The 14,939-nt window shown below is 40.6% G+C and overlaps 1 protein-coding gene across 1 annotated transcript in view; it reads right to left on the minus strand.

The window, feature by feature from the left end:
• LOC140733433 (CUB and sushi domain-containing protein 1-like) overlaps nt 1-14,939 on the minus strand; it is a 2,013,313-nt gene that overhangs the window by 496,703 nt on the left and 1,501,671 nt on the right. The window contains exons 17-18 of the mRNA XM_073056756.1: nt 9,761-9,948; nt 2,635-2,823 (exon numbers count right to left, since the gene is read on the minus strand). Coding sequence (XP_072912857.1) covers nt 2,635-2,823; nt 9,761-9,948 — 377 coding nt within the window. The remainder of the gene's footprint in view (nt 1-2,634; nt 2,824-9,760; nt 9,949-14,939) is intronic.

A 14,939-nucleotide genomic window follows, 5' to 3' on the forward strand; every position in this document is an offset into this window, starting at 1 on the left:
ACAGTAAACAGGCCCTTCTTTCCCAATGGTCCACACTGCCCAGTTACACTCATGAGACCAATTAACCTACTAAACGGTTTATCTTCAGAAAGTGGGAGGAAACTGGAGCACCTGGAGGAAATCTGCAGTTGTGTGAAGAAGGTACAAGTTCCTTCCAGAACATGACAGAATTGAACAGAGGTCACTGGCAGTGTAATACGATTATATTAACTGCTATGTTATGTGCTGCCTAATCAGTGTTGAGGACGGTTGCATTGCAGAAATGATGGATAGCACTATTTATCCCACCGAGAAGATTCAGGTCACTTGTACAAAAGGCAGTGAGGAAAGGTTTGCTTCATCGCAGTGATGCAGAAACTGCTTCACAGCTCAAGGAACCCATGTTCCTTTCTAAACTCGGGTGCTGTCTGCATGGAGGTTGCACGTTCTCACTGTGACCACAGGAGATTCTTCTGAGTGCTTCAATTTCCTCACACATCTTTGGGATTTGTGAGGAAACCAGAGCACCTGAGAGAACCTTAGGTTGCTAGATTAATTGGTACAGTAGGTCAGACTTGAGGTTCCTCCAACCAGCATCCAGCCCACTGGGAAACCATTCAGCACCCCCTCCAAATTATTCATAAAAGTCAGAACCGAGAACATAAAACATTACAGCACAGCACAGGCCCTTCAGTCCACAATGTTGTGCTAACATTCATCCTACTCTGAGATCAATTGAAACCAGCCCTCCCACATCCATGTACCTATCTAAGAGTCTCTTAAATGTCCCTAATATATTTGACTTTACTACCACCCCTTGCAGGGCATTCCACACACCCACCACATTTTTAAAAGACCTATATCTGACATTCCCCACTATACTTTCCTCCAATTACTTTAAAGTTATGCCCCCCTCATATATACTGGCATTCAGCATCATTTAGTAAGAAAACGGTCGGGTATGGGAGCAGAAATGACCAAAAGCACACCACCTCCAGACCCTCTAATACATTATATGTAGAACATAGAACAGTACAGGCCCTTCAGCCCATAACATGGTGCTAATATTTTTCCGACTCCAAGATCAATCTAGCTCTTCCCTTTGATATAGCCCTCATTTTTTTTTTATCATCCATGTGCCTATATAAAAGTTTCTTACATGTTCCTAATTTATCTGCCTCTACCACTAACCCTGGTACTCCGTCCGAAGCATCCACCACTCTGCGTAAAAAAACTTACCTTGGACATACCCCCTATACTTTCCTCCAATTGCCTTAAAATTATGCCCCCCTTTTATTAGACATTTCCAACCTGGGAAAGGGCTCTGACAGTCCATTCTATCTATACCTCTCATCATCTTGAACACCATTATCAGGTCTTTACTTCTTGGTATTAATACTGATCTTTCTCTTTTTTTAAAATGTATTTAATGTTATTGGTTCAAGAGCAGAAATTACAATGACAAATTGCATTGAGAGAAAACAGTGTGTCAGATGATGAAGTTTCTTGTCTTTTACTTAGTTATAACCCTGGTATCTCAGACTGTCCCAAAACCATGTGAAGTAGGCTTTCCTCATGCTCTGAAGACCTACAGAAATAACATGTATACAAAGATATGAGGGGTATAACTATGGTGAATGGATGCAGGCTGTTTTGCCTGAGGTTGGTTGAAACTAGAATTCGAGTTTATTGGTTAAAGGTGAAATGTAAAATACACTTGGTGGCCACTTTATTAGATACACCTGAACATGAATGCGAATATCTGATCTGCCAATCTTCGGCAACAACTCAATGCATAAAAGCATGCAGACATGGTCAAGAGATTCAGTTGCTGCTCAAACCAAACATAAGAACGGGGAAGAAATGTGATCAAGATGACTCTGACTATGCAAGGATTATTGGTGTCAGATGGGGTGGTTTGAATATCTCAGAAACTGCCGATCTGGGATTTTCAAGCACAACAGTTTCTGGAGTCTACAGAGAATGGTGTAGAAACAAAAATACCCAGTTAGCGACAGGTCTGTGGGCAAAATTGCCTTGTTAATGAGAGAGTTTAGTGAAAAATGGACAGACTGGTTCAAGCTGACAGGAAGGTGACAGTAACTCAGATGACCATGCATTACAACACTGATGTGCAGGAGAGCACCTCTGAATGCACAACATGTCAAATCTTCAAGTGGATGGACTACAGCTGCAAAAGATCACGAACATACACTCAGTGGCCACTTTATTAGATACCAGAGGTATTTCAGGGGAACATGAGGGGAAACTTCGTCACTCAGAGTGTGTGTGTTGGAATGAGCTGATAATGGAAGCAGTGGATGTAGGTTCGATCTCAATATTTGAGAAAAGTTTGGGTCACAGTCAGGTTTAATATCATTTAGATATGTCATGAAATGTGTTGGTCTGTGACAGCAGTACTGTGCAATATATAAATCAAGCTATAAATTACAATAAGAAATATATATATTATATATTAAATTAGTAATGCAAGTAGAAGGCAAAATAGAGAGATAGGTACATGGTGTGGCTGCATATAGATGGCACTAGGCAGAAATAAAGACAGGTCAGCATGTACTCGATGGGTTGATGGACCTGTTTCTGCACTCTATTGCTCTATGCTTCAATGACTCTTTGTCTGAGTGATGAGCCCACCTTCACAGCTTGGCAATGCATGGTTCCATTGGCGGTTATCTTCGCAAATTAGGGGCTTGTCATCACTCAAGGTGTAACCTGGACAACAACTGAAGGTCACTGTCGATCCGATTGAGAAGTTGTTTCCATGTCGGCGCCCATTTACAGGAATTCCAGGGTCTAAACAAGAATCTAATTCTAAGGTGACACCTGCAAAATATAATCAGAATTTAGAGAAATAATTTCAGCAAATATCACTATTGCCATACTGCATGTCACATTTTCACTGGGTAAGCAGTTGGGAAATTAGACACTGAGTAATAATTATGAAATAAATTTCATTTGAGATAAAACAGATTTAGTAACAGTGAATAGTATGGGTAGTAAGATTTACACAGTGAATAGTATAAAGTGTGACATAAAGAAGAACTAGAATTCATTTCTCAACCTTCAGTTTCTGTGAAAGACAACTCGGTCATCTGCAACTTGATGGAAAGTTCTTTTAATTTGTAATAATTTTACCTGAGTTTGGAAATCTTTTGCAATTTATACATTTTAGTAATTCAGAAATATTTTATAAATCAGAAATCTGACCCCACAGATTACAGGTTCAGAGCTGTCAAATTCTCCTTATCCTTTCATTCCTGGGATCATTCTTGTGGACCTCCTCGAGACACTATCCAGGGTCAGCACGTCCTTCCTCAGGTACAGACCCAAAATTTGTTTGGTCTCCAAATGCAGTCTGATTAATGTCTTAAACAAATTAATGATTCCAAATTCCAGCAGCACCTTCCGCAAAATTTTAGAGATTTAATTTATTTTAATGAATGCAAAATAATTCATTGTTCAATCTCCTATTGTCTATGAACTGCCATGTAATCTTATAAAGTTCGACTGCATATTCTGTATACGTAAACACACAAGATGAGATAAGCAAATAGCCACCACAAGAGGAGGCACATAGAAACAAAGGCAATATTAAATCAGTACAATAAACAGCTCACTGTCCTAGTGATGAGACCGCCAAGGTCTGTTTACGTATGACTAGAGCAAATGGACTGAGCCAATTTCATGTCAACAACGTGAGAAAAATAGAAGCTTCATCAAGTGCCATCACTCTGTCCACTGCAATGGCCAGGATTCTCCTGGTAGTGGCTCACTTCATATTGACTTCCCATTCCCATTCAGGCATCTCTATCCATGGCCTCCTCAACTGCCACAATGAGTCTACAATCAGGTTGGAGAAGAAACACCTCATATTCCATCTTGGTCATCTGCAAACTAATAGCAAAAACATATTTCCAACTTCTGGAACTTGCTCCCCTGTGTTTTGCATCCCATCCGCTCTTTTTCCGTTCCTCATTCTGGTTATCCTCTCACCCTTTTCTCCTCCTCTCCTTCCCCCATGAGCAGCCTATCACCTCTCTCTGTTAACCCTCCTCTGTCCATTTCTTCCATGGTCCACTCTCCTCTTCTATCATATTCCTTCTTCTACAGGCCCTTTACTTCTCCCACCTATCACCTTCCAGCAACTCCCATCATCCCCCTCTCCCCACACACCCACCTCTCACCACACGTGGTCTCACTTGTCACCTGCCCACTTACACTCCTGCCCCTTCCCCCACCTTCTTGTTCTGACTTCTACCTTGCTCTTTTCCAATCCTGATGAAGGGTCTTACCCAAAATGTTAACTGTTTATTCCTCTCCATTGAAGTTGCCTGACCTGTTGATTTCCTCCAGTATTTTGTGTGTGTTGCTCAAGATTTCCAGTATTTGCAGAATCTCTTGTATGTCTATTGTTCTTCAGTATTGGTCTGATGTGCTTCTGTCATGCCTAGACCATGTTATTAGGTCAGAACAAACACATCCCACTGCCCATGATAATTTATCCTTCAACAGTCAGGTGAAAACATTGCAAAAACTCTGAAAGGCCTAATTCTATTCCTGTGTCTTATGGTGTTATGCCATCGGCCCCCTCCTTTGTGAGAATCTCAAGAACCCGAGTCAAGAGGGGGGTCAGCTGACCCAAAAGAGGAAGGGACGTGCTGAATAGACCCAGGGAAATGGGAGAGAGAGAGAGAGACCACATTCTCCCAAGAAGCAGAATAAAGGTGACCTTGACTATTGTCTCATGGAGATCACGTGAAAAGCCCTCGGGCAAAGTGGGCTGGTTGAGAGAGAGATCGCATCACCTGCAACCTGATTGACACCTGCGATCCCGTGAAGAAGTATAAAGGAGGGTTTGAGGGGGGGAACCCTCAGACGCACCCAGGAGATGAAGGAAGCACGATATCGATTCCTGTGGGAGCGGGAAGCCATTCTGAAGGAAGCCACGTGCGTTAGATTCAACTTTTGAATCTGTGGCCAGAATCAACGAAAGACTGCTTTTAGCTAACAACGGGGAAGTCTGCTCCCCTGATTCCAAGGATTTGCTCTGCCAAGACGACGGGCAAGTGTTTTATCTTTTCCAAATCATCTCTTTCTCTCTACAACGTGAAAACCCCAGTGGTTCCCAAAAGAGAAAAGCCTGCAAACTTCTGAGTGACTCTTTATATTTCAATTGGACTCTGTATTAACCCCTAGACAACTGTAGAGCTTATTTCTGATTGATTATGGTTACACCGGTGTTTTAGATTGAGTTTGACGATGTATATGATCTGAATGTTTTGTATTAACCATACGTTTGTGCCCTTTTCGAATAAAACGTTTGAAAATAGTAGCATCCGACTCAGCTGAACCATCTATCTTTGCTGGTAAGTTACCTGGTTACGGGGTTACGTAACAATGGTCATAAGGACTATTGTGTCCACCTAGATGGACCCAATTTCTTGCATTTGGCCCATATTCCCCCCATACCCCAGCCTTAATATAACTATCCAAATGCTTCTAAATGATACTATTGTACCTGCCTAAACCACTTCCTCAGGCAGCTCTGTCCATATACTCAACATCCTCTGCATTGAAAAGTTGCCCCTCCAGTCCCTTTTAAACATTTCACTTCTCCCTAAATCAATGCTTTCCTAGTCTTCAACACTCCTACCCTAGGGAAAAAAGACCATCCAACATCAGACCATAAGACATAGGACCATCTGGCCCATCAAGTCTGCTCTGTCATTCTATCATGGTTGACTTATTATCCCTCTGAATTCCATTCTCCTGCCTTCTCCCTGTAACCTTTGATGGAGTAGCATCCCTGCTTTAAATATACCTAATGATTTGGCCTATACAGCTGTCTGTAGCAATGATTTCACTGATGCTTATCAATGCTTCTCATAATTTTATACACCTCATCCTCTTACATTCCAAGGAATAAAGTTCTAGCCTGGCTAACTTTTCCCCACAAATCATGACCGCTAGTCCTGGCAGCATCCTCGTAAATCTTTTCTGCATTCTTTCCAATGATTTTCTATAATAGGGCGATCGAAACCGTACATGGTACTCCAAGTATAATCTCATCGATGTCATATACAGCGCCACCATAATGTCCCAGCTCTTATACTCAGTGACGTGATTGACGAAGGTCAGAATGCTAAATGTCGTTTTCACCACCCTGTGATTTCAGAAATATGTTGTGAGCTTTAAGAATAAAGTTGAATACTCCTGACATGGTTATATGTAATATTTTAATGTATTTGCTTTGCACAAAATTCATACATTTACATATCTAAATCCCAACAGACTATAGAGATGATCATATTTTCACTATTTTATCAATGGTATGTGAAATTAATCTTGCCTGACAACCTGGAACCATGAGTCTTGGGATTATGTTTGTTGATATCTAGCTGTCTTTTATTACATTATCCATATTCAGGAAATAATCTCATTAGATTACAATGCTCATTTTAGTTACTTAAATTTCATTACAAACATACATTCAAAACAATTTCAAGAGATACTCAGAAGGGCATTCTGTCCACCACCTATGCATATAAACAACAGAACAAAAAACTGTTCATTACACTCAGAACTTTGAGCAAAGTGATTTGGAGGAAAGTGCATACTACACTCAGTGACCACTTTATTAGATCCCTTTTGTACATAAAATATGGCCACTGAGAGTATGTGCATGGTCTTCTGCTGCCGTTGCCCACCCACTTCACGGATCGACATGCTGTGCATTCTGGCATTCCCTTCTGCATACTATTGTTGTAGCATGTGGTTATTCGAGTTACTGTCGCCTTCCTGTCTGCTTGAACCAGTCTGACCATTCTCCTCTGACCGCTCTCATTGACAAGGCATTTTCACCAGCAGAACTGCCATTCACTTATTATTTTATTTGTTTTGTGCAACATTCTTTGTCAGCTCTCAAGACTGTTGTGTGTGAAAACCCCAGGAAATCAGCAGTTTCTGAGATACTCAAACCACCCTGTCTGGTACCAACAATCATTCCACGGTCAAAGTCACTTAGATCACATTTCTTCCTCCTTCTGGTGTTTGATCCGAATGACAACTGAAAGCTCTTCTTCATGTCTGGATGCTTTGATGTATGGAGTTACTGCCAGAGGACTGGTTGATGAGATACTGAATTTGCATTAAAAAGCAAGTGTACTGGTGTACCTAATAAATTGGCCACTGAGTGTACATTCAAAACAATTTCAAGTGATACTTGGAAGAGCATTCTGTCTGCTACCTATGCACATAAACATCAAAGCAGAAAAAAATACTTTCCAGTACATTACCCCCAGTGAAAGCTTTGTGCAGAGTGATTTCAAAGGAAATGCATACTATTTGAAATTGAATATTGGTGGCTATCACGGTTGAACCCTTCACATCATTAAGAAACATAATCAGTTGCAGAACTCAAATCATTAAAAGAGGAAGTAGTTGTAGAATTTGCCCTTAATCAATCACAATAAATGTGCAATTTAATAACAGCTGTACAATTTACTCCCCTTCTGAAGTGCAGTTCCTCTGATTTTATGAAACCCCTCCTTAACTCCTTAATCTTTAAGCAATCAAGGATGCGTTTCTATGACTAAATCTCTTGTGATCATATTCACATTGCTTACTTTAGCATGCATGATTCTGAAAAACTTGAAAAGAGGACAAAATGCAATGCAAGTTTCATCTTTAAACTACTTGACAACTTTAAACAGAAAATAGCCAGTATTTCCAGTGTCCAACCATTTTAATTCCAATCCCCATCCCCATTCATATTCCAACATGTCGGTCCATGGTCTCCACTTCTGCTACAATGAGGCTACTCTCAGGTTGGAGGAGCAACACCTTATATTCCATCTAGGTAGCCTCTAACTTGATGGCATGAACATCAGTTTCTGTATCAGTTAATAATTTATTTGCCCTCCTCCTTCCCTCTTTTCTCTTTTTCAATTCCACACTCTGGCCTCTTACCTCTTCTCGTCCACTGAAGATCACTTCCCCCGTTGCCCTTCCTCCCATGGTCCACTCACCTCCTGTCAGCTTCCTTCTTCTCCAGCCCTTTAACTCTCCCAGCTTCTTACTTCACCCCTCTCCCCCACCCATCTGGCATTATCCATCACTTTCTAGCTTGTCTCTTCCTTCCCCTCTCCTAATCTTCTTATTCTGGCTTCTGTCCCCTTCCTCTCCAGACCTGATGAGGGGTCTTATTCCGAAATGTTAACTATTCATTTCCATGTATGTTGCTTGACCTGTTGAGCTCCTACAGCATTTAATGTGTATTACAACTTTAAACCAGCCTTTACAATGCTGTTTACATTATATTTATGCGCATTTTATTGCATGTCTGTACTTTAACTTTATTTTTATATTATTATTTATTTTGTATAATTATTGAATGTTAGTTTTTATGTTGCATTTTGCACCAACACGGCACAGCAATTTCCTCGTACATGTAAATGTATATGGTAAATAAAGTTGATCCTTCAACTGTGGGAGCATGAAAAGGGATAAAAGATGCAATAAGAAAATATCTATGTTGTTTCCATGATTTGTATTAGCATCACTGAGCACGAAATTTGACACATTCTGAATATTATTCAAATCAAATTGGTGACATAACCTCAATAGAATCCCCATTCAAGACATGACGGCAGAAAATGTTCTCTAATGAAATCAAGGAGATGCAAAATTCTACACAAATCTGCTTAGCCAGTTTTGTTACTGCTTTAAATTAATTAAAATCAACAAATATTATTGTACTTTTGTGCTCAAAGAATTTCTAAATCGCGTGTGTGTGTGTGTGTATGTGTGTGTCTGTGTGTCTGTCTGTCTGTCTGTCTGTCTTTTTGTCTCTCTGTGCTAAGTCTAAATGAGAGGTTTCTCTTCACAGCAGAGTACAAATGTTTAGGAAGCTGCAACTAATATCCAACAATATCCACAAGTCCTGACCAATCCAGAAAATGGCACAGTCCCTGTCCAGCCTCTTCATTATTCTATCAGTATATTTATGCAATTGTGAAGAAGGCACGACAGTGGCTATGTTTCATTAGGAATTTGAGAAGATTCTCAAATTGCTAGTCTTTGCCACCGAAGACTAGCAAATTTCTCCAGATGTACTGTGGAGAGTATACTGAATGGTTATACCACTGTCTGGTACAGAGATGCTGAAGCACAGGAGCAGAAGAAGTGTCAGAAGGTTGTAGACTCAGCCAGCTCTTTCATAGGCATGTCAAATGGCATTGCCCATTTCTGCCCCGGGTAAAAAGCACTGGCTATCTACTCTATCATCTAATACACCCCTGTCAAGTTACCTCTCATCTTCTTACACTCCAAATAGAAAATCCCAAGCTTGCTCGAACTATTTTCAAAAGTCATGCCCTCAGCTCTAGCCTGAATCCTGGTAAATCTCCATGGTACCCTCTCTAAATCATCTACTTCCTTCCTATAATGAGGTAAACAGAATTGAAGAAAGTACTGCAAGTGTGGAAAACCAGGGTTATATGAAATAGCACCATTGCATCATGGCTCTTGAAATCAATCCCCTGACTAATGAGGGGCATATGCCTTCTTAATCACCCTATCAACTTGCATCACAGCTTTGAGGAATCTACAGACTGGGACCCGAAAGATCCCTCTGTTTCTCTACTGGACAGATAGACAGGTTGTCAAACACTTGAAGATTTGGGAATTATGGGTGCAGCTTCAGAGAGGTATGCCTTTCTTGTACAAGTAGCTTAGTCTGTCATGGATGAAAGGAACTTACTTTCATAACGAATCTGGAAACCAACACTTGAACGGCTGTTGTCAGTCGTCAGCAGAAGGTACATGAAGTTGCCGGTGCTGATTAGAAACTGTGGGGCTTGGGTACCATGATATTCTCCAATTAAAGGTGAAGAATTAACAGGCCCATCTCGGATTTCTAATGTGTCATAATTAACTTCAGTTTGAAACCTGTGAATCACAAAAATGTTTCAGTCAGTGCACTTGTTTATAGACACACATGGCCACTTGCGCCAAGTCAAACATTGTACACATTTTAAAAACGAGATTCTGCAAATTATGGGAATTTTGAGGAACACACACACCTAGTGCTGGAGGAACTCAGTGTCTATGGAGAGAAATAAATAATTGATGTTTGGGGCCAATAACCTTCATCAGGACTGGAAAGGAAGAAGCCATAATCTGAAGGTGGGCAGAGGGGGAGGAGCACATTGGCAGGTGAAAGGTGAGGCCAGGTGAGGGGGAATGCAGGTGAGTGCAGGAGGGGGGATAAAATAAGAAGCTCAGAGGTACAGGGCTGAAGGATAAGGAGTCTGATAGGAGAGGACAGGAGACCATGGAAGGAAGGGAAAGGGGGCATCATACGGAGGTGAGTTGCAGGTTTTTGTACAATTTTCTCTGCAAGTGTACAAGTTTCTGATATTACAACTCTTCCAAAATTTTGAAGCAACATCAGTGGCCATGCAAACATTGTAGCTGCCAAATACAGTTCCAAAAAGTTCCCAGATCAAAACAAAGCTTAAACATTCATTTGTGCCACTTCCTTACATAATGCCACTTCATTTGAGAATAAGCGGGCAAAAAGAAAGAAACTTGTCAATTGTATTGTATTTTTCTTTATGGTTTGTTCTCAACATATCATAAGACAATTTTCTCTTTTGGTCAGACATTCATTAGGAGTCCTGATGAAGAGACTCAGCCGGAAACATTGATGGGTTATTCCTCTCCATAGATGTTGCCTGACCTGCCGAAATTCCTACATCTTCTTGTGCATGTTCCCCTTATTTCACATGCCCCTCAAATCCAGGCGCCATTCCAGTAAAACCTCTTCCGTACCCTATACAAAGCCTCTACATACTTCCTATAATGGGGTGACCAGAATTAAATACAATAATTCAGATATGGCCCAACTAATTTATGCTACATAACTTTCTGGTTCTTGAATCCATTGTCTCCACTAAAAAAGGCAAGCATGCTATCTGTTGGTGTTATTAGCAATACTTACATCCTGGAAAATAAATAAATATTACATAAATGTAATTAATTACTCAAAATATGTTTCTATTCTTTTCCCCAGTCTTTGTTTTTTCAGTATTCCAAATTCATTCTTCTGACTTCCAAGTTTTCTGACATAACACTATCCTTCTTCATCAAAATTCATCTTTCCTTTCTAAGACTGCGGTTCAAACTGGGTAACCAATTTTCTTCAGCCCTTTATCTATTACAACTATTACCTTCCAGCTTCTCACTTCAGCCCCTCTCCCCCACCAATCTTCCCCTTCACCTGGTCTCACCTGCAATCTTTTATGTTGCATTTTTCTCCCCCCCCCCCCCCACTTTTTTCTCTGTCTTCTTCCCTCTTCGATTCCAGTCCTGATGAAGGATCTCAGCTCAAAATCCTTCATAGATACTGTCTGACTTGTTGCATTCCTCCAACATTTTGTGTGTTAACCAATGTTTGAAGTATTTGCATGAATTTCAAGCTCTTTAATATTGCTGACAAAACAGCAACAAAGTAATGTCAGACCAAACATTGAACTTTTAAACAATGCCATCACAATGCAAAAAATCATGTCGCAAGATTTATCATGTTGCTGCATTAATAACCTTGCTGCTGCTTAATAATCTTGTTTTAATATACCTTCCCAAACAAATTCAAAAGAAAATAAATTGACAGGCATGCCTGGGTGATAATTTTCAAGCAGGCTCAATGAACCAGCTCAGTACAATGCTCAGAAGAGGCTCTTGGTTGTCTCAAGAGACATTCCTCAGCTCAAAGGAGAGATGGAACAAAGTTAATCTTTCAGTGAACTTGTATTGAATATCACAAGTAAATTGATATCTCCCACAGTTATAATTGCATATCACAGTTTTCCCAGGATAGGAATCTGAATATGCAGTTAAATTTTGAGAAGTAACTGTGAACAGTTTTGAAAACCAAATCACTTTCCTAAGTGAGGTAGCAGACTACAGACTCTGATGCTAGTTTACTGTGTGTACCTTAGCCTTGTTTTTAACATTAAGAATATTTCATTCCTCATTCCAGTGATATTTTTTCACCTTATGTCCCGGCTCGGGAGGAGACAAGTCAACATCCATGGGCATTGTGGCTTGGATACAGCTCAGTCCATCACAGGTAAAGCTCTCCTCACCACTGAGCACATCTATGAGAAGTGCTGTCACAGGAAAGCAGCATACATTATCAAGTACCCTGACCAACCAGGTCATGCACTCTTCTCACTGCTGCCATCAGTAAGGAGGTACAGGAGATTTAGGTCCTACACACCAGGTTCAGGTACAGGAAAAGTTATTACCCCTCAACCATCAAGCTCTTGAACAAAAGTGGAACCACCTGTATGAACTGGCCTTCTTGCAGAATGAAATAAGGTTTCAAAGATACAGGGTGGTTGTGGCGAGGCATGTACGGGCTGAATCGTGGCGGTAAAGCCCAGTCCCAAATATGAGGAACAAACCAATGTTTGGCCATTGCTGGAATGGGCTTGGAACAGATTCAAAGCAGCAGGTCCAAGGCGAGGCAGAGTTAAGGCAGCAGGGCCATAGCTGAGAGCAAGGAACAAACCAATGTTTGACCGATTTAAGTGCCAGTCTGTATTAGAAAGGTCAGGTACAGGTCAAATCAAGGTGACGGGTTCTGGGTCTGAGAGCAAGGAATGAGCTGAAGTTTGGCTGATTTAAGAGTTGGGCCAGACAAAAGGTCAAGATGTTGGGGCTGGAAGCAAGGGAAGGGCTGCTGGTCAGCTCACTGTTCAGCAAGGTTTACTGGTCTCTGTGCTGAACTGAGGCCTGCAACTAATGTGCTCCTGGAGCAGCTGCAGCAATAAATTGCTTCATGGCTGTGGACTCATTTTTATGAACTTTACTTCTGATTGTTATCTGCTTACTTTCTATTCTTTGCACAGTTTGTTCTTTTTTTGAGCACATGCAGTGTTTGATGTTCTTTTTAATAGGTTCTATTGTGTTTCTTTGCTTTGTGGGTGCCTGTAAGGAGACGAATCTCAAGGTTGTATATGGCATTAATATTTTAATAATAAATGTATTCACCTCAAAACAGAACCCATTCCATAATCTACAGACTCACTTTCAAGGACTCTACAAGTCGTTTCAATATTTATTACTTAGTTATTTATTATTATTACTTTGTTTTTTTTCTTTTTCTATTTGCACAATTTGTTCTCTTTTGCACATCAGTTGCTTGTCTGTATGTGTGCATTGTTTTCAATGATGCTATTGTGCAAATGCCCACGAGGAAATGAATTTCAAGGCTGTATATGGCGATATATGTGTACTTCGATAATAACTTCACTTTAAACTTTGTGGTGCAGAGAAAAAAATCGTAGATATTACTATTTTCAATCTTGTTCCTAAATCCTTAAGCTCCTTTATCAAAACCTCAATTATTTCAACAAGGACCGTGTTTTTGTCTGCTGAATTTTCCTCGGCTTAAGCTCTGTAATCCTCTTTGCACTTTATAACAGCAACAACACACAATAAGCAATTACAAAAGAAAATCTCTTCTGCCAGGATATGGCCACTGTCAGGTTGTTGGAGGAACACCTTATATTCTGTCTGTGTAACCTCCAAGCTGATAACATGAACATCAATATCTCCAACTTCTGGTAATATTTCCCCTCCCTCTTTCCTCTTCTTCAAATCCTCCACTCAGTTCCCCACCCCACTTACCTCTTTCCCTCACCTGCCTATCACCTGTCCTGGTGCTTCTCCTCCTTCCATTTCTTTCATGGTCCATTCTCCTCTCCTATCAGATTATTTATCCTCCACCCCTTTACCTTTTCTACCTATCACCTCCCGGCTTCTTATTTCATCACACCCTCCCCCACCCACCTGGCTTCACCTATCACATTCTTGCTTTTCCTCCTTCCCCTCTCCCCACCTTCTTATTCTAGCTTCTTCCTCCTTCTTTCCCAGTACTGATGAAGGGTCTTGATCCAATACGTTGACTGTTTATTCCTTTCCTTAGATGCTGTATGTCCTGCTGAGTTCCTCCAGCATTTTGTGTGCGTTACAAAAGAAAGTTTGCTTTTGTAGGTGGGAACATAAGAAATAGGAACAGGAATGCTAAATCATTCAACAGCCAATTTGTTGTGAACTTAGCTCCACCTACCTGCCTTATCCCATTAAGCCTCAATTCCTCTATGCAAAATCTGTGTCTTAACTATATCTAATAAGGTAGCCTCTACTGTTTTCCATGAGAGAATTCCACAGGTTCACTACTTCCTGGTAAAAACTGTTCCTCCTCATCACTGTCCTAAATCTGCTCTCCCAAATCTTGAGGTTATGTCCTCAAATGCTAGTCTCACTTACCATTTGAAACAAATTATAAGCATAAAGGATTCTGCAGATGCTGGAAATCCAGAGCAACACACACAAAATGCTGGAAGAATTCAGCAGGTCAGGCAACATTTAGGGAAATTAATAAACAGTGGATATTTTGGGCTGAGACCCTTCATTGTGACTCTTCACAGGAACAACTTTTCTGTGTCTACCTTGTAAGCTTTCATAACTTGTTGCAATTCTACAAGACAAGTTCTGAATCACTGGGATCTCTTTTGGGGAAGGTTTGACATGTGACTTGACCCAAGGGAGAGCAAAATCCTTGCAGGAAGGTTTGCGAGAGCTGTTGTTGAGGGTTTAAACTAAGTTGGCAGGTTGATGTGAACTGAAGTTGGTGGGGCAGTTGGTATACAAGTTAATGCAGTGTGTCGTGAGACTGTGAGGATGGTCAGGTAGATAATAAGGCAAAATTGCAGTCACTGGGATGAAGTGAAGTGTAACACATGGGCAAAATTGAAAAGTGTGATGAATACAGGACTGAAGGTATTATATTTAAATGCATATAGTCTACAGAATAAGGTAGATGGCCTTGTAGTGCAATTAAAGATTGGCAGCTATGATTAGATGTG

The sequence above is a fragment of the Hemitrygon akajei genome, chromosome 9 (genome assembly GCF_048418815.1).
Source record: "Hemitrygon akajei chromosome 9, sHemAka1.3, whole genome shotgun sequence".
Lineage (NCBI taxonomy): Eukaryota > Metazoa > Chordata > Chondrichthyes > Myliobatiformes > Dasyatidae > Hemitrygon > Hemitrygon akajei.